A 21,401-nucleotide genomic window follows, 5' to 3' on the forward strand; every position below is an offset into this window, starting at 1 on the left:
CGTGATTACGTAATGCGTGGCGCATCTCAGCGAGTGCAAGATGAGCATTTGTGGTTAAAAGTATATATGTTTATTTTTTATAAAATGGCCGCTGGTTTGTCTAGATAAGACTCTTATTCCTCGGCTGGGATCGTGTCGAGACTTTGAAGCTGCACTGAAACTCACATCTGGACCTTCGACCCGTTGGTCGCCATTGAAGTCCATTATATGAAGAAAAATCCTGGAATGTTTTCTTCAAAAACCTTAATTTCCATTCGACTGAAAAAAGAAAGACATGGACATCTTGGATGACGTGCGGGTGAAAAAATTATCAGGAAATTTTAATTCTGATAAATCCTTCCCCCTAGTGGACGTGATGGTGAACTACAGTAATATCATCACCTAGTTACTCATCCTCTCCTAACAACAGACAGAGCCGTGTGTGTGCGTGTGTGCGTGCGTGCGTGTGTGTGTGTGTGTGTGTGTGTGTGTGTGTGTGTGTGTGTGTGTGTGTGTGTGTGTGTGTGTGTGTGTGTGTGTGTGTGTGTGTGTGTGTGTGTGTGTGTGTGTGTGTGTGTGTGAGCCTGCTGATCGAGCAGGTGTTGTGTATTCGAGTCCAATCTGAGGGAATGTCTGAAACGCTGCGCTCCTCAACGCCATCTGTGACCAAACGCTGCCCAAGATTCACGAGGCGTCCCGTCCTCTCACACGCTTCCACATCCGCCACTCCTACACGGTTCTGATGGTAATATATTTGTTTTTCTCTCACGCAGACTCTCAGAGGGATCTTCCCCTGCGCTCCGGCTCTGGCTTCGTGCCTGATGAGATTTGGAGGAAAGCCGGTAAGGGCGGAAACCCAGATGCACCCTGGGAAACCTGTTTTCTCCCATACCACCTGTCTTGTTTTTCAGTAATCACACTTTCATAAACGAACAAGCTCTTTGTTCAATATTTATATTGTTTTATTACAAGAATGAAGCAATGCAAATATGCGATAAATTCAAGTTATCATTATTCAGTTCAATTCGGTGATTTCAGTCTAAGTTTTGTTCTCATTTGATAGTGTCAGTGCAGTCAAATCAATTAAATTACTAAATATTAAGTCAAGTCACCTTTATTTATATAGCGCTTTTTACAATACAGATTGTTTTAAAAGCAGCTTTACAGAGATAACAGCAAAATAATGCAACAAAGTTTGTTTCTGCTGTACAGTAGATCTAGAAGAAAATAGCGTCATAGTTAAGTAAGTTCAGTGATGGTTCATTTTTTTTGTAAAAAAGTTATTAATTTAGTTCATTTATATATATATATATAGCCGCTCTGGGGAAAACAGTGATGTCTTCATCCAGCTCAGTTCAGTTCTCATATAATGGTATCAATGCATTCAGATCAATAATATTGTTGAATATTAAATGTTAAATGTAAATTAAGTGTCTTTTAAACCTCAACCAAGCAAGCCAAAGGCGACTGTGGTTCATTCCTGTAGTTATGGTGCGTTCAAGTCCTCCTGGATACATTTAATAATTCATTTATGAAGCCACTGCAGATGTTATCGTTACATATTATATTGTTGTATTATAATGGCATCATATTCTGTGCAGGCAATTAGCTTACTTTGCTGTAAATAGAAAAGCCTGTCAATATCATTGCTAAATACCTTTAAGTATTGTGGTTTCTCACTGACAACTCGGGGCTTAAAGGGGGGGAAGGGGGGGGGGGGGGGGGGTAATGCCCTTTTCACAAGATGTCAAATAAGTCTCTGATGTCCCCAGAGTGTGTGTGTGAAGTTTTAGCTCAAAATACCCCACAGATATTTTTATATAGCATGTTAAAGTTGTCACTTTTTGAGGGTGAGCAAAAACACACCGTTTTTGTGTCTGTCCCTTTAAATGCAAATGAGCTGCTGCTCCCGGCACAAGGGGGGCGGAGCTACAACAGCTTGTGTCCTTTTATCTCACACACACACACACACACACTGAACATTTCAAAAACATTTCACAACTCTTTAATGTGTCGTGTCAGATCGCTGTGTCGCCTCAGTTAAAGCCGCTCGTGAACCGATCATCTCTTCCTTCTAGTTCATTTATAGCATCAAATAAACATGAATGAACATCAGAAGGAATGTTGTTTTAACCGCAGAAAGACGTCATACACTCCGCTTATCACGTTCAAATCCTCCAACGTTAATCTACTAACTCTCCTGACTGCTTTGTCGGACAAAATGGCGGATGGCGAAGTATGATGGGTCAGATCACCTGTCAATCAATCTCCCTGTGAAGGGTTAATTGCAGTGTGAAACCAAACCAAAACTTACCGAATGTATAAAATGTATCAAAACGGATTTTCAGGTGTGAGTTCTGGTGTTTGAGTGTCAGGTTTCAGAAATTGTGTGGCAAGTAAGGATTTTGTGTGTAAGCAGTTGAATTTTTTTGTTAGATCAACATAATGTAGATGAACATGTGCCGTGTGTCCTGCAGAGGAGGCGGTGAACGAGGTGAAGCGGCAGGCGATGGACGAGGTGCAGAAAGCCGTGGCCGAGGCCGAGCAGAAAGCCTTCGACATGATCACAGTCGAGAGAGCCAAGATGGAGAAAACCCTCGCTGAGGCCAAGAGGAAAGCCACGCAAGACGCCATCCTGGTCATCAACGAGCAGGAGGACTCCAGTGAGGTGAGAGCCGGCACACCAAACCTGTCTCGACTCAATGACCATCAGAACCGTGTGCTGCCGTAGCAATGCAGTGGGAATGTTCAAACTGGGTCATTCGTTTCGATTCATTCAATTAAATTACAGTATTTTACACTACTGGTCAAATGTTTGGGTCTCTTCTGCTCACCAAGGCTGCATTTATTTGATCAAAAATACAGTAAAAATTGGGTTACACTTTATTTTAAGGTGTCATTGTTACAGTGTAATTATATATTTAAGTACTGAGTACAACTACATGTACTTACTATAGGGTTAGGGTAGGATTAGGGTTTGGTTGAGGGTTTTATTTTATTTATTTATTTATTTCAAATTTATGCAAAAGGAACATCCGACAAGAAAATGAAATCAAGTATACAAATCAAATGAAACATAAAATAAATAATAATAATTAACAATAGTTACAGCCAAAGACTGTATAAAACTGTAATACTTTTTTTTTTTTTTTACCATTGTCAATGTCCATTGCATATTCAAAAAGGAGTGGGAAGAAGAAAAAAAACTTCATTAGGGTTAGTTGCATGTAATTATGCATCATTTACAAGTACATGTAACATATGTAACAAGAACACTGTAAAATAAAGTGTTACCAAAAATGTTGATATATTATTATGATTCAAAATAGCTGTTATCTATGTGAATATATACCGGTAGTAAAGTGTAATTTATTCCTGTGATCAAAGCTGAATTTTCAGCATCATTACTCCAGTCTTCAGTGTCACATGATCCTTCAGAAATCAGTGTAATATGATGATCTGATGCTCAAGAAACATTTATGATTATTATCAATATTGAAAACAGTTGTGCTGCTGCTTCATATTTTCGTGGAAACCGTGACATTGTTTTCAGGATTCTTTGATGAATAGAAAGTTCAAAAGAACAGCATTTATTTGAAATAGAAACTTTTTGAACATTATAAATGTCTTTACTGTCACACAAGAAATAAGTATATATATTTTACTGTTTTTATATAAGTCTTTACTGTCCGTTTTAATCGATTTAACCCTCTGGTGCTGTTTGGTCATTTCTTGACTGGAAAATTTTGCTTTTATTTTTTCTCTTTTTTTTAACTTCATCTGAAACTTGGTAAAGGTATTGGGACTTGCTTTGTGAACACACACAAAAAAACATGGGCATGATTTGAAAAGGTTAAATGGTTCTGAAAAAATATCAATAATCTGCCAAAAAGAGACCAAACTTCAGTCTGTGTTCTAAAGCATTCAAGATTTATGACATTTTAAGTTGGAAATTTCATTTGCAGGTCCATGCTCAAAAAAGTTTATAAATGGATTATAACTACAGCATAAAAATAAATCAGTACCATAAAATACAAAATATTAAATAAAAAATATGATCGAACTAAAATCTAGTACAATAATTTCACAAAAAAAGTTTTATTAAGGTTTAATGCATTTTTGCTGAATAAGGATAAAAGTGTGAATTTAATATTTATATTGTAATGTTAGTAACACTTTACAATAAGGTTCATTAGTTAACATTAGTAAATGTATGAACTAACAAAGAGCAATACATTTATTACTGTATCTGTTCATCTTTGTTAATGTTAGTTAATAAGAATACAGCTGTTCATGTTAGTTCACAGATTGCATTAACTAACGTTAACAATTACAACCTTTCATTTTAATAATGTATTAGTAAATGTTGCAATATGAACTAAGATTAATGTTCATTCTTAGTTAATGATATCTAAGGTAGTTAATAATGAACCTTATTGTAAAGAGTTACCGTAATGTTTAATATTGTACTAATACGCATTAATTGAGCCGTGTCTCTCTCTCTCTCTCTGTGTGTGTGTGTGCGTGTGTGTGTGTGTCTCTCAGTGTTGTTGGAACTGTGGTCGTAAGGCGAGCGAGACGTGCAGCGGCTGTAACGCGGCGAGATACTGCGGCTCCTTCTGTCAGCATAAAGACTGGGAGCGACATCATCTCATCTGTGCGCCGGGCCTCCAGAACCAGCCCAAACCCACTCGAGTCCTGGCCAAAGCCCCCGACAGCGGCCCCGTCCCGAGCCCCGTCCCGGAGAAAACCTCGCGAGCGTCCACGCCAGCGTCAGACGCTAGCGCGCACTAGCACACACACACCCCGGGTCATTCAGGAGCGGGATATTCACACACTCTTCTGCGAGCTGATCCGACAGGACCACGAGTGTTTGGCTTCTTTTGGATTCACTCGCACAAACTGTTCAGTGTTACGTGTGTTTGCTTCTGTGCGTGGTTCTGTACATATTAATTCATTAATTTTATTGCATCAAATCAATTAATGCAACACCACAGATTATACGTGCTTGACTTCAGCCGACACTTTCAACATTTCTGCCTCGGTGGGTTTAGATTTCCGTCACAGCGAATCCACATGCTGGAAAACTAATCTCACACACACACACACACACACACACACACACACACACACACACACATACACACACACACACACACACAAACGCACACACACACACACTCTCTCTCTCTCTCTCTCTCTCACACACACACACACACACACACAAACTCTCTCTCACACACACACATACACACACACACAGACTCTATCTCTCTCTCTCTCACACACACACACACTTACACACTCACACACTCTCACACACACACGTACGCACTCACTCACACACGAACAGACAGACAGACAGACACACGTACGCACACACTCACTCTCTCTCTCTCTCACACACACAGACACACACACACACACTCTCTATCGCTCTCACACACTCGTGCGCGGACACACACACTCGTACGCACACACACACTCGTACGCACACACTCATTCACTCACACACATGTGCACACACACACATACACACACACACACGCATGTACACACACACACATACACACACACACACACACACACACACACACACACACACACACACACACACACACACACACCTATAGTAGGCCTATAAAAAGCGTGGATGAAAACCTTCAGAGCGTCCAGCCGGACGACGTGTTGTTTGGCATCTTCTGCTGATTTGCTGCAGATCTCCTGTGACTGGTGTCTCACGCGCACACACTGTTGTCAGTGTTACGTCTGTTCTTGTTTACGTGCGTGAGTGTGTTTCTGTACATATCAGAGCAATATAAGAGTGATGGATTCACCAAAGCTGTCAATGAATGCTGTGACATGTTCACGTGTCGGTTTATCATTATTATTATTATATGACAATTAGGGATGCACGATATATCGGTATCGGCCGATACATAATCATTTTAATGTTATCATTATCAGCCAGATAAGGAAATTTGGCCGATAAATTAAAGTCAATAAATAATGTATTATTTCCTTCAGCTAAGACTCTTCAGATGCGCACTGTTCAACATTATAGTTATGAATTGCTTGTATTGCGAATACAGCGCAAGTCTGTCATATCGGCTACATAAAGTTATAATTAAAACATTATAATTTTGAGGTTTGGGACGTGGCTTTTAATGATGAGAGTTTTCTGTAATCAGGCTCTGAATTTTTTTTTTTTTTTTTTTTTACAGATTTAGATTTATCGGCCGATATATATCGGTTATTGGATTTTAAATATAAAGAGATATCGGTATCGGCAAAAGTTTTTATATCGGCGCATCCCTAATGACAATATTATCAGAGTTTAGATGGAGAATGGTGTGTTAAACATGGCTAACAAACCCCAGATGATCCGGGTCGGTTTGTACAATCATCATCTTCCTGTGACAGAAACCACGTCTAAATCCAGCTAACAGAACCAGTCCGTGCGCATCAACATGCAAAAGTCGGAAATCTCAGGAGGATATGTACATAATGTTTGTTCCACATGTAGAGTCGAGAGTGAGTCCGCTTCTTTTCTTTTATCTCCACGTCGACGTCTTCAGTTCCCTGTTTGGTACGGTACACAACATGTTGATTTATTTTTTCATGATCAGAATGTGTAAAATATAACGGTGCAAGAGAATCTTTATTTTGTGAGCTACTCTGTGACATTCATTTTTTTCCTTTGAGAATTCTTGAATATTGGTATGAAGTAGATATTAAAAAATAAAGACATTAACATGGCTTCGATGGGCATTGTGTTTGTGAAGGTCGGCTTATGGATTTGATCGTGTTATGAAGGTTTCTATAATATTGAAAATGTTGAAAAAATTAAGCACCTTTACAGCGTATCTGTTTAAAAGTGATTATAAGATGTATTGTTATTGCACGGATTTTATATTACTAATATAGAATAGAAAACCCCTCATAAGTGTTGGGTAAGAAGCATTTAGCCTACAGTAACTTATGCTAAAATATGACATATTTAAAGAAGAGATCACATGTACAGAATGATGATGCATTCATATAATCCAATGTAGGCTAGTTGCATAATAAATACTAATACTAACAAATAAATAGTCCAACATATAATACATTCACATTTATATATGAACATTTAAACCTCAAAACTGGGGTGGATGAATCACAAATGTTGATTTTCAGATGGGAAATTTTGCACAGAAATATTCCAGAAATATTTTGCGATGAGAGATATAGGGACATCTTATCCAATTGTACCATGTTTACTAAACTATAGATTCCTCCCTCCAAGAATTATGGAAAACCCGAGATTATTATTAGTAATACCTAAAATGTCATCAATGTACCATGGTACCGTCACAATATGAAAGATTCTGAAATCTGTTAACTCAGTTTAATCCAGCATGCTTTTACAGTAGGTATGGGATGTTTACAGAATGTGTTTTGATCTACATTCCTCCACTAGATGGCAGAAACACTGTTTTTATCAGCTCTAGTCGTATGGATTGACTAAACTAAAGGAACTGGTTAACATGACACACACACACATCCTCACAAACATCTCTGTCATCATGATACTATAATAAAGCTGCTTGACATTTAAGAGTGTTTTGGAACAACACGACTTGACTAAATGTATTTGACATTGACGCAACACAAAATTCAGTCCAGAAATAAAGTTTGAATGCAACACCACAGATTATACTTGCTTGACTTCAGCCAACACTTCCAACATTTCTGCCTCGGTGGGTTTAGATGTCCGTCACAGCACATCCACATGCTGGAAAACACACACACACAAAACTAACCTTTGCCACTCACACACACACACACACACAAACACAACCTTTGCCTCTCCCACACACACACACACACACTACAGTTTTTTACAGTTGCTAGGACACATTGCTCAATACTTAGGTCACTTTTTCAAAACTCTTCACACAGTTCTCCTAACCAGCGTTCAGCTCGGCACAGACAGCAGCTCATTTCACATTCAAAATGCACTAAAACTACCAAATTACTTCATACATGTCTCAAATCACTTCATACATGTCTCAAATCACTTCATACATGTCTCAGATCACTTCATACATGTCTCAAATCACTTCATACATGTCTCAAATCACTTCATACATGTCTCAAATCACTTCATACATGTCTCAAATCACTTCATACATGTCTCAAATCAACACATTCTTCCAAACACTAGCAAAGGTTGACAGCCAACAAACACACTTTATCACCCACAAAATAATGACCTAAAAAACACTAACAACAGGAGCATTTTACAATGCGGTATGCTTCAATATCATTTTATTAAATGATAAAGACATAATATCATATTAGCCTGTGTTTTTTTTTTCTTTTCTTTTTTTTAAATACAAAAAATATCATAGTGAGAGATCTGTTAAGCATCATCTAATGTAACTGTTTGTTAATGGCATTAATATTAAGTTCTTATAAAAAAGTTTGAAATATTAAGATGCAGATGTATTTATTGTGCATGTTTGTTTGTGCTTTTCTCATTTAAAAAAAAAAAATCAGTCCTTGATTGACAGGTGATCTGACCAATCATACTTCACCATCCGCCATTTTGTCCGACAAAAAGCAGCCAGGAGAGTTTGTAGAGTTTGGGAGGATTTGAACTTGAAAAACGGAGTGTAGGCTACTGACGCCTTTCCGCGGTTTAAACAACATTCCTTCTTATGTTTATTCATGTTTATTTCATGTATAAATGGAACCTGAAGGAAGAGATGATCGGTTCACGAGCAGCTATGATGCTCTACTACAGCGATCTGTCACGAGTCACGACACATTAAAGAGCCACAAAACGGTATTTATTGTTTAAATTTCTTTCAAAAAATGACCAAATTTGAAAGGTGAGACTTTGTTTATTATGTTTAATATCAAAAGTAACCGAAAAGTAACCTGGTCTGTCCTGTCTGTCAGTGTGTTGTCAGTGTCCTCTCTGCTCCGCGATGTATTTCTAACTGTGTGACAACATTGTGTGGCGTGAGTGGCTTGTCGGACATAGCGACAGTAACTAAGGGGGTGGGGGTCTTTGCAAACGGTTTAGGTCTAGTTGACAAGGACTTAATAGTCCTAAATACTCTGTCATCATTTCAGAAGCATCTGACAAAACACTCAAGTGTCATTATGAGACAGCGAAAGCATCTTTAGGGGAGAAAACTTTAATTTCAAAGTGAAATTATACTGAAGTCATTCTACATTTTTACAAAATACCACCTGGTATTGATAGACCACACTTGTGAATGACTGACCACAGTAAACATAGATCTCTGTCTAAACCATCATCTTTTAAAATTATGTTTTTCTGAAAAATGGTACTTTCGCCCCTGATCTCCCCTACTAATTAGGCCTATTTGAAAAATGTAGATATTTCTGACTTGAAGTCTATCATGCTTCTGCTTTATATTCACAGATCATCCACAAACAATGTGACAGTGATACAAAACATGTTAAAAATCTAAAACGACTGAAGAACAAAACCACACACAGAATAATTATTCGAGTTTTATTTTCATTTAATGGACTAATCCACATACAGTAAAAAACCCAAGGCAAAAAGGTCAGGTTTCTGTTTTTCAGGTAAGATGCATGAATAGTACAACAACTAGCAGGTTTCCATGTTCATCAAACAATAAGACAGTCAAACCAGGATCTTACAGTGTCTATATGCAGTAAACTAAAGATAAATCACCCAGAAATCATCGTTCACTCACTCAAACACCAACGAATCAAAATCGTTTTGTGTTTCTCCAGGTTTAGAAGAACTCGAGCGAGTAAATGAGGCCAGAACGAGTGAAATACTTCAGGAAGGATTAAATTACAATAACATCTCCAGGAAAACTCTATTATATTCACAGTCTGACTCCTACACTTCAAACTTCTCTTGAGAAATAATTGTTTGTTGCAAATCAACTGACACTATAAAACATCTCCTAATCGGCATGCAGTTTCATCATGTTTCAGTTTCCAGAGAAGTAAAAGTGACTTTAAAGGGTCAGTTCACCTAAAAATGAAAACTCTGTCAGTAAGTACTCTCCCTCATGTTGTTCCCCGTCAGATGTTTGTTCATCTTCGGAACTCAAATGAAGATATTTTTGATGAAATCTGAGAGCTGCCTCACTCCTCCATAGGCTTCTATTGTCATTTAAACTTGCCGGCCCAGAAAGTTAATAAAGGACAAGTTCGGTATTTTACACTTAAAGCCCTGTTTACAGATCGTTTCTGATGAAATAGAACGGTTAAGATTAAAATTTGGACACATGCTCCTGTCCCGAGAATTTTCGGTTTCTTTCGCTGCTATGATTGGATAACAGTTTTGCATATTATAATGAGTTTCATGTAATGTGTGATTGAATCGGTGGGCGGGACTAAACTGGCGGTGTTGAAGTGGGCGTCGATCTTCTTCTGCGGAGGCGGGGTTTGATACCCTTTGACGTCATTGATCCCCACTTTGAAAAAAACCTGTCGTTCGCTGAGCCTGGTGTCAATAAAAGCTTTTATTGGACTAACAAGGTCGTTTTCAGTTCTTAAACTTACCGGATATTCTTATAGCACGATATGTCAAGCTCAAGGAAAATTTCATTTCTCAGTTCATCCCCCCTTTAAGGTTGAGCCACTCACTTGGACTATTTTAACGATGTCTTTAATAACTTTTCTGGGATGGCAGATATCGATTACCCAGCAGCCTATGAAAGAGTGAGACAGCGCTCAGATTTAATAAAAAATATCTTCATTTGTGTTGTGAAGATGAATGAAAGTCTTACGGGGTTGAACAACATGAGGGAGAGTGATTATATTTTTGGGTGAACTAATTCTTTAAAGGTGTTCGACTCGAGCAGCAGATCATTTTGCTATAGAGTTATAATTATTTATTTACAAGAACACGTGAATTCTTGCGTTTCTTCTTGTTATTTAGCTCTGAGTCGCTGTATCTGCTTTAAAGCTACACGCTTGAAAAGCTTCATCACGGAGTGGAGCAAAACACGCTTTGATTTTCTACACATGCGATTAGAATATCACACCGATGTCTGTTAGCGGCGGGTTGAGCATTCATTCATTCTTTCACAACTGAAGATTCGAGAATCGGTTCCTTTGAATCTGAATCGAGCATGTCAGGAGGACGCTGCGGATTTAAAGCGTTAGTTCACCCAAACATGTAAACTCTGTCAGTAATTACTCTCCCTCATGTTGTTCAACCCCGTAAGACTTTCCTTCATCTTCAGAACACAAATTAAGATATTTTTGATTAAAGTTAGTAAAGACAACGTTTAAAATAGTCCGAGTGACTACAGCGGCTCAACCTTAAGTTTATCAAGCGACGAGAATACTTTTTGTGCGCAAAAAAACAAACAAAAATGACAACTTTATTCAACTATTGATTGATACGTCAGAACGGTGGCTCACTATTGGCCAGCATTACACACATGACCAGCGTCGGCCAATAGTGAGCCTCCGTTCTGATGTACAACCCAGAAGCGCTGCGCTGTTACACTACGTGAAGACACACACAGAAGAACATCAAGAGTTTAATAAAGTCCTTATTGTTTTTGCACACAAAAAGTATTCTCGTCGCTTGATAAACTTAAGGTTGAGCCGCTGTAGTCACTCGGACTATTTTAAACCTTGTCTTTACTAACTTTCTGGGCCGGCAAGTTTCAATTACACAAGAAGCCTATGGAGGAGTGAGACAGCGCTCAGATTTAATCACTAATATCTTCATTTGTGTTGCAAAGATGAAGGAAAGTCTTACGGGGTTGAACAACATGAGGGAGAGGAATTACTGACAGAGTTTACATGTTTGGGTGGACTATCCCTTTAAGAATCCCAAAGAAAGTCAATACAGTCACACAGAAGAACTCCATTAGTGAACACAAGCTCTAAAACATAAATATTTACATAATTATTTTTTGACTAATTATGCTTATTCATTCCCTGACACGTAGATGCATTTTCTTCTCAGCTGAGCAGACATTTATCTAAACTGAGATAAATTGTCAAAACAATTAAAAGCCATCAAGACAAATCTTAATTTAGCTGAACAGCAACAAACACTGTCCACCATTCAACTTGAAGATAAATACTACAATCAAAATATGAATCTAAAATTAAATAATAATATATTACGTAAATTCTAGGATATATTCTTCCACCGTGGTCAATAAAAAATGTAGCTTATTGAATATAATGTTATTTAAAATACTTTAGCATTTATATTAATTTCTTTGAATTTTTCAAATCAGGGTTATTGTCGTTAACTAAAACTATTATAAACATTTTTTGTTAATTGAAATAGCTCTAAAAAGACTGAACAAAAAATAGAAATGTTGACTTGCAAGAAACTGAAATAAGTTAAAGCACTAAAATTATTAACTGGAAATAATAAAAAGACAGTAAAACTTAAACTGAAATAAAAATAAATTAAACCTCAACACCAATATTAAAAAACAAAATGACAAAACATTTACTAAATTTAACACGAAAACAAAGTAATTAAAAATAACTACCGTATTTTCCGGACTATAAGTCGCACTTTTTTTCATAGTTTGGCTGGTCCTGCGACTTATAGTCAGGTGCGACTTATATATAAAAATTAATTCATACTGACTGAGATGAACCAAGAGAAAACATTACCGTCTACAGCCGCGAGAGGGCGCTCTAGTTAGCGGAGTTGTTCAGAAGCGACACCGAGGAAGAACTCAATGTATTCAGTGTTGAGGAATGAGATCAGGAGCTTGGTGAACTTGCTGGACTCGCTGACTTATTCAGCCTCCCAGGTATATGTCTGTGTAGGGTTTCCCGCAGAAAATGTGTTGGTTAAGGTGTAACTTAACTTTGTGTTAGCCTACGTGTCGCCACCATACACATCAGCATAAATGCTCCTGATAAATTATTTGTTATTAAAGCATTAACATTCACAGACATAAAAAGCAAGCAGGCTGCGTGCATGGTTTGCCGAGACTGAATGCGCGCTCCCTTAATAATTTCTAAAAAGCTAACATCAGTTCATCGCAATGTCATACATCTCTGTTATTATCAATGAAGCTGACTGCATAATGAATCTCTAATAATATCTTTTATAATCAGAGGATTTGCCAGCATGCAGAATTCAGCACTGAACAAAAAGTCAGTTTTGAGCGGTGAGGGGTTTCTATCTTAAATGCTTCTGATTGGCCATTGCGTTAAAAAAAAATAAACACATATGTCTGTGATTGGCTACATCGCTCAATGCTGCAAACATATTACAAATAGAAACTTTGGCCTGTAAATCATTTCTATTTTGTTTTAGTTGTTCTTGTTGCTTTTCTGCATTTTATTAGTTTTTTATATTTTTTATTCATAGATATTTAGTTGTGTTATTCTCCCGCAGCCCGCACACACATAGTGTTTGCATTAGGCTACCACGCTCGCACTCAGCCATCAAATCTAGTACGACTTATATATATTTTTTGACTGATGCGACTTATACTACGGAACGACTTATAGTCCGGAAAATACGGTATAATAAAACTAAAATAAAAACTAAACGCTGATTCAAATTCAATATTTCTGCATCCAATTTCCAACCTCAATTCAAATTCATCAATTAAACTTGAATGAGAAAAGCATCTGAATCCACTTCTGAATGATGCACAACCCTGATTGATCAGACAGACATTATCTATAAAATGCAACACAAAAAAGGTGTGTATGTGTGTGTCACACGTACAGATGATTCATCTGCTTTTTTTTAGAGTTAGTCATTAATTCAAAGACACAATGGGGTCATTGTTTTCAGATGGGTTCAGTCAGTGGTGTGTTGGGTTGCTGTTAGTTGTTCGCCATGATCCACCAGGACGCTGTGAGAAACAAACAGGCAGATATTAAAGAGACGAAGCATCATAACTCCTCATTAAAGGAGTAGTTCACTTTCAAATAAAAATGTCCTGATAATTTACTCACCCCCACGTCATCCACGATGTTCATGTCTTTCTTTCTTCAGTCGAAAAGAAATTAAGGTTTTTGAGGAAAACATTTCAGGATTTTTCTCCATATAATGGACTACAATGGCAACCAACGGTTTGAAGTATCAAATGTGAGTTTGAGTGCAGCTTCAAAGTCTCGACACGATCCCAGCCGAGTAATAAGAGTCTTATCTAGACAAACCAGTGGCCATTTTATTTTAAAAAATTACAATAAACCACAAATGCCCGTCTTGTACCATCGCATTACATCATCACGTTGCAAAGATCACACGTGACATCGTTAAACATCCAGGATATGCACATGTAAGGACCATTTTAAACAATAAACTTACACAAATACATATAAATATTGTATCAGATGTTAAATATATACAGAGTTTGTCGGAGTTGCAGAAACTTGATGGCGTGTCTGATTAAAACAAGGGACAAATACCTGTCCTTTGCTCTCTTTTATTTTAAGTTCAGGATAATTAAATCATGAAGATCAAGGATTCACACGATGTTAATGGATGGACAGGATGAGCAGGATGTACAAGATGGTCTTAAGTCACTACAAACAATACAATAAAATAAATCACACTCGTATAATTCATCAATAAACATATCAACAACATATATATATACTCAATCCAAACAATTCAAATAAACAAATTCAAACAATACAATTGGCAAAGCAAACTTACTTAACGCATCCTAAGGAAAGGACTCAAAGGACATGGTTGGGTGTCCATTCAAACACCCACACCTCACCAATGCAAAAGAAACAATGGAAGGAAGTGAGGTCTACTTGTAGATCTTGACCAGGGGGTGTATGGGTAATGTAGTGCACTAGATTTGGTATTGTAGTTAGCTTGGAATTGTGGGATATGTAGTACATATATACACGCCTCCGGCGTGAGAGTCAGGGGTTCTTACAAGAAGGCTAAAGACTGCGGCCTCTAGAGCGCCTATTGAGATCAGAGGAGTGAGGTTTACTCGCACAGCGACTACTAGCTGCCCTCCGTTACACTCATCCCCCTAAACCTCACTCCCATCCGGGTCACGGCACCAATGTAACCCCTCCACCCGGGTCCTATTCGCCCCGCTCTGTGCGGGCCTCCGGCGTGAGAGTCAGGCGTTCTATCAAGGAGGCTAAAGACTGCAGCCTCTAGCGTCTGTCGCTAGAGCGCCTATTGAGATCAGAGGAGTGAGGTTTACTCGCACAGCGACTACTAGCTGGCCTCCGTTACACTCGTGACCTTTCCAACGTGATGACGTAATGCGTGGCGCAACTCAGAGATGGTACAAGATGAGCATTCCTGGTTAAAAATTATATATATATATTTTTTATTTCGCTAGATAAGACTCTTATTCCTCGGCTGGGATCGTGTCGAGACTTTGAAGCTGCACTGAAACTCACATTTGGACCTTCGACCCGTTGAAATCCATTATATGGAGAAAATCCTGGAATGTTTTCTTCAAAAACCTTCATTTCTTTTCGAGACATGGACATCTTGGATGACATGGGGTGAGTAAATGATCAGGAAATTTGTATTTGAAAGTGAACTACTCCTTTAAATATTGTTTAATTTCTTTTTTTCTTCCAGTCTGAGACAGATGCGATCAGAAAGGGCTGATAACTGATAAATGACGTGCCGCTCTCGCTCACCTGGCATGAGCATCGTGGACACGATCTCCGGGTCCTCCAGCATGTCTATGATGCAGCGCTGGAACATCTTACTGGCGTCAGACTGCAGATAACTGCAGACAAACAATCTCATATTATCAGAGGATAATATAATGAACAACATCCTCCAGATGAACACGGCCGGCTGCTTCAGCGCTCAGGAGACGAGTTACATTTCATTTAAGTCTCAGACATCTGACGTCTCAGGCCTCATCCACACTACTGCGTTTTAGTTTAGAAACGGAGAATTAAAACGAATACGATCTCCGTCCACACCAGCGTTTTAGCTGCGTATTAGAATTGATCTCCGTCCACATTAAAACGACTGAAAACGCGGATCACGTGACCATTCACCAACACTGCATGCGCGTGCCGGTGTAAACAGCCGCATGTAGGCGGTTATAAGATTGTAAAATGCAGAATTTACTTGCACAACAGCTGCTAGCAAAGACATCAACGTCAGTAACGCTTGTAATTCGTTATCCATGTTGCAGTCACGAACGTTACGTAGTCCAGGCTGTTTTTGTATGTTTTCTTCCCGGCGACGGGTCATGTGATGGGTGTCTCACGAATCAGGGAAGGATACGCCATGACTGATGACCCCCAATCATAGAGCCGAGCGTGAGCCTCTGCGTCATCGTTTCTAAAGTCCTCCGTTTTGACCGTCTTCACTAAACGCCCTCCGGAGATTCAAAATGCGAAACGGGGTCGGAGCGTTTCTAAACTTCTCCGTTTTAGGTCTTCGTTTTTGCCGTTGTAGTCTGGACGGGAGGTGCAAACGTAGCAAAAGGTCTCCGTTTCTAAACGAAAACGCAGTAGTGTGGATGGGGCCTCTGTCATGCTTGGAAACTTGTTTGGAAATTAACATTATTTGTGTAATCCCATTAGATGCCACTAGTGGTGCAAGAGCGACACATTTCAGCTTTAAATAAGCAAGTAGTAATCGCTATTCGTCAAACAATCTGAAGCATCACAACTGTATTTAACATTGATAATAATCAGAAATGTTTCAGCAAATCATCATATTAGAATGATTTCTGAAGGATCATGTGACACTAATGATGCTGAAAATTCAGCTTTGATCACAGGAATAAATTACATTTTAACATATGTTCAAAACAGCTATTTTGTACGGAAGAGGATTAGGGCCAGGCAATAATAAAAAAATAAAACCATCTCGAGATTAAAGTCATTATAATGCGAGATTAAACTCGTTAAGTTTCGAGAAAAAAAGTCGAAATACAATCTTGAGAATAAACTCATTAAATATCGAGAATAAAGTCGTTGTGTTTCGAGAAAAAAACTCGTTAAATTTCGAGAAAAAAGTCGAAATACAATCTCGAGAATAAACTCATTAAATAGCGAGAATAAAGTCATTGTGTTTCTAGAAAAAAACTCGTAAAATTTCGAGAGAAAAAAGTCGAAGTAATTGTGAGAATAAACTCCCTACTGATAGAGGACATGGCAGAGTTAGATCCCTTAGTCAATCTATATTTTTGACTTTCTTGCAGTAACAAAGAATAGAACATGATCTAGGTCGGCTAGGTGTTTTTAGAAGAAAAAATCAGTCCAATTTGCGCGATGTACTCGCTTTTGTCCAACATGAAATTCATCGAGGTTTCCCAGGATACCATAAAACGCATTATTTGTTGATGCTCAAGGTGTGGAATTACGACGAAGGAGACGCTTGAGAAGACGCCACTTGCGCTGGCCCAAATGCACTCTGACATATGGACAGCTATGATAAATTAAAACCGTACAGCATTGCAATTAGCTGTATATGGTTACAGTCGTTACATTCTGTGGATGGAGGCGTACACAACCAACAACGATTAATAATGAGTCTTGTGGTATCCTGGGAAACCACGAAACCTCGATGCGGTTGATATCAGTATGCAATGAGCACTGATTGAATGCGTTATTCTCTACATTTCATTTCAACTTTTTTTCTCGAAACACAATGACTTTATTCTCGAAATTTAATGAGTTTATTCTCAAGATTGTATTTCGAGTTTTTTTCTCGAAATTTAACGAGTTTTTTCTTGCAACACAACGACTTAATTCTCGATATTTAATGAGTTTATTCTCGAGATTGTATTTCGACTTTTTTTCTCGAAATTTAACAAGTTTTTTCTCGAAACACAACGACTTTATTCTCGATATTTAATGAGTTTATTCTCAAGATTGTATTTCGACTTTTTTTCTCGAAATTTAACGAGTTTAATCTCGCATTATAATGACTTTAATCTCGAGATGGTTTTATTTTTTTATTATTGCCTGGCCCTAATCCTCTTCCGTAATTTTGAATCATATTAATATATCAACATTTTTTTTTTTTGTATTTTTGATCAAATAAATTTAGGCTTGGTGGGTATAGTATAAACATGAAACAATCTTACCAACCACAAACTTTTGAACGCTACTGTAAATAGATGCAACAAACCTGAATATTCAAGCAATACACAATTGGATTATTAATAAATGTCAGAGCTTTTTATCTTTTTATTTCTCTGAAAGTGAAACACGCCATCTACAAACTTCCTCCACAGAAGATAATTACATTATAGTAATATTCACTGCAAGTTATAATTGATTTCTGAAATGATTTATTTCTTAAATTAGATCACCGTGTCTTTAAGGAGAAGATGAGATCCACACGTATGGTGTGTGTACTTCACAACGCTGTCATGAGAAGCATCACGAATGAGATTAGGTAACATGAGCCGTCACGTGTAAATCTTCGAGATCAGCGTGATTGTTTGTGAAATTTGTGTTACTAGACGAGCCATCTGCTAATCTGAGCTGAGTCTCGTTAGACCCTCGACAATCTGGCTGGAAACCATAGAGGTGCACAAACACACACGCATGCACACACTCGCATCACACGCACACACACACACGCACGCACACACGCACACATAACACACACACACACACTCATAACATAGACACGCGCGCACACATAACACACACACACACACACTCACATCACACGCACACATAACACACATACACACTCATAACATAGACACACGCGCGCACACACACACTCATAACACACACACATTCATAACACGCACACAAACACACACACACACACACACTCAGAACATACACACACTCTCAGAACATACATACACACACACAAGCGCACGCACACACACACACACACACACACATAACACACACACACACTCATAACATAGACACGCACGCACACGCACACACACTCATAACATACACACACACACTCATAACACGCACGCACGCACACACTCACATCACACACACTCATAACACACACACACTCATAACATACACACTCATAACACACATTAACACACACACACACACACACACACTCACATCATACACACACACACACACTTAGAACACACACACTCATATCATACACATTCACAAACTCACAACACACACACACTTACAACATACACCCAAACACACACAATCACAACACACACACATATAAACATTCAGGCTTGAAAAGTAATTCGAGTCAAGCCCATAAACATCACGACTTTGTAACAAGGGCGTAATATGGCATCTTTATGGAAACATTAACAAAATGTTCTTAGGACAGATTTTTGTTAGCTGGGAAATCGATGTTTTAATGTGAAACTGTTGTGGACAGAACAGAGTCGTGGCCGATCATGTTCCCTGACGGATGAGGAAGCCAGCAGGAGCTTCTGCACACGGAGAACTACAGCGGGAGTGAGTAACCCTCAGACCCGAGCGTGCTCGACTTCAGCTCGGCAAAATACACTCCATTAGGATTTGATTTACAAAGACACTTGAACCGACTCTCTAAATCATTATGCTGCTCAACACACACACACGCACACACACACACCTCATCCAGGAAATACGGTCCTCCCAGAACTCATAGATGATGTAGCAGCTCTTCTCAGGAAGCTTCTGGATGGACACACTGAACGAGAGACACAGAGAGACGACCAATCAGTGCAAGGCAAGCATCTTCTGTTGAGACATTTCAACATTGGCACTAAATCAGAATTTCATCTTACTTTTTGTCCATATAAATATCAGCATCACCAAATTGCCTATTTTGCTCAGTTTGAGCCTCTGAATAAAGTTAAGCCGTTTTTCCTCCCCAAATTCTCACTATATCAGACTATATGAGCCATAAAAGCATTTTTTGTGTGTCTTTTGGTCTAAAGGTTCTATTTAAAGGGGTGGTAATGCCCTTTTTTTACAAGATGTAAAATAAGTCTCTGATCCCCAGAGTGTGTGTGAAGTTTTAGCTCAAAATACCCCACAGATATTGTTATAAAGCATGTTAAAGTTGTCACTTTTTGAGGGTGAGCAAAAACAGTTTTTGAGTCTGTCCCTTTAAATGCAAATGAGCTGCTGCTCCCGGCACAGGGGGCGGAGCTACAACAGCTCCTTTTACCTCACACACACACACACACACACACACACACATGCACTGAACATTTCAAAAACGTTTAGCCTTTTATGTTCAAACCGGAGTCAGACAATGATGGAGAGACTCGAGAAGAAGTGACAACATGTAGAAGAACAGGACATTTCTGAATGGTTAGTTGATGAATTTATGAAGATTATGTGTAGTTATCTTCTAGTCATTAATTATAGTCTGTCTTGATAATCTATAAATCGTGTTCAGGGGGCGGGGTTTATGTAAATTCTAGGGTTGGTGATGTCACTAACCCGGGAGGAATGTCGTGTAGTTCCTACCAGCCGTTTGTTGTAGTCCTTAAAAAACGATTTCTTTAAAAGCAAATATCTCCCTTTGCTTTGAACTTTGAGCGTTGTAACTTTGCAGATGTTGTTTATGATCAAACAGCAACATTACACACTAACTACAGTTAAGGCCTTTTTATGCTTCTGCGTCATATCGACGGCGTACCCCCGCAGACCCTTCTGCGTCGACGCGAACCCCTCCGCCGTAGCTCGACGTGCACCTCCAAAAAATTGTAACTACGCGTCGAGGCGACGCAGACCACACGGGTTGTGATTGGTCACACCCCCACCCCCCTAGCGTTCTGGCGGTGAAATGCACCGCGATGCAACACAACCCGACGCAGAACCATAAAACGGCCACGACGCCGTAGGAGTGACGGCGTAGCTACGGCGTGGAGTTGACGCAGAAGCATAAAAAGGCCTTTAGAAAACACAACATTACACACTAACTACAGTTAGAAAAGTCAAATCATAATCAATCACCCCTTTAAAAAATGGATTTCAGGCTTTACGGGGTTAATATTCTCTTAGAGCATTATGGTTCATACAGTGTGTGTGTGTGTGTGTGTGTGTGTGTTTTCCTCACTGTAGGTTGTCGTTCTGATTGGTAGTGGTGTCGGCGTACGTCTTCAGAGCCTTCTGGAACTCCTCGACATCGTTCTCTGTCACGCTCATCTGTCTCTGCACCAGCAGAATGTTCTGGAGAAGGAAACACACACACACACACACACACACATCAAACATAACTAACTGGAGAACGAGAACTAATGCTAGCTTACGGTTTCATGCCGAACATCTGATCATAATTCAGAATCTGTTCAGCATTACTCACTCACCCTCATGTCCTTGTGTGTAGTATAATATTTTATAATACACTGAAAGTGCTGACACTGACCCTTGTGAAAAAGAAGTGTGCATATTTTTGCAGATAATATAATATTAATGAAATAAAAGTACTTAGAGAGTTGACTTTCATGACTGTGGTTCTTATCTCATTTTAATAACTTTGTGATAATGTCAAA

The 21,401-nt window shown here is 38.7% G+C and overlaps 2 protein-coding genes across 5 annotated transcripts in view; one reads left to right on the forward strand and one right to left on the reverse strand.

Moving 5' to 3' along the window:
- The window catches only part of cbfa2t2 (CBFA2/RUNX1 partner transcriptional co-repressor 2), a 47,008-nt gene extending 42,225 nt beyond the window's left edge, over window positions 1-4,783 (forward strand). For all 3 annotated transcript variants that reach the window (XM_079628504.1, XM_079628505.1, XM_079628506.1), the window contains exons 9-11: window positions 753-821; window positions 2,457-2,647; window positions 4,525-4,783. In XM_079628504.1, coding sequence (XP_079484630.1) covers window positions 753-821; window positions 2,457-2,647; window positions 4,525-4,773 — 509 coding nt within the window. In that variant the 3' untranslated portion in view covers window positions 4,774-4,783. The remainder of the gene's footprint in view (window positions 1-752; window positions 822-2,456; window positions 2,648-4,524) is intronic.
- Window positions 4,784-11,716: 6,933 nt separating this feature from the next.
- The window catches only part of necab3 (N-terminal EF-hand calcium binding protein 3), a 50,146-nt gene continuing 40,461 nt past the window's right edge, over window positions 11,717-21,401 (reverse strand). The window contains exons 10-13 of one of the 2 annotated variants that reach the window (XM_079628475.1): window positions 20,966-21,078; window positions 19,508-19,585; window positions 15,619-15,710; window positions 11,717-13,844 (exon numbers count right to left, since the gene is read on the reverse strand). In XM_079628475.1, the coding sequence (XP_079484601.1) occupies window positions 13,816-13,844; window positions 15,619-15,710; window positions 19,508-19,585; window positions 20,966-21,078 (312 nt within the window). In that variant the 3' untranslated portion in view covers window positions 11,717-13,815. The remainder of the gene's footprint in view (window positions 13,845-15,618; window positions 15,711-19,507; window positions 19,586-20,965; window positions 21,079-21,401) is intronic. The other variant, XM_079628476.1, reaches the window with a different exon arrangement.

Source organism: Phoxinus phoxinus (genome assembly GCF_949152265.1).
Source record: "Phoxinus phoxinus genome assembly, chromosome: 11".
NCBI classification, from domain to species: Eukaryota; Metazoa; Chordata; class Actinopteri; order Cypriniformes; family Leuciscidae; genus Phoxinus; species Phoxinus phoxinus.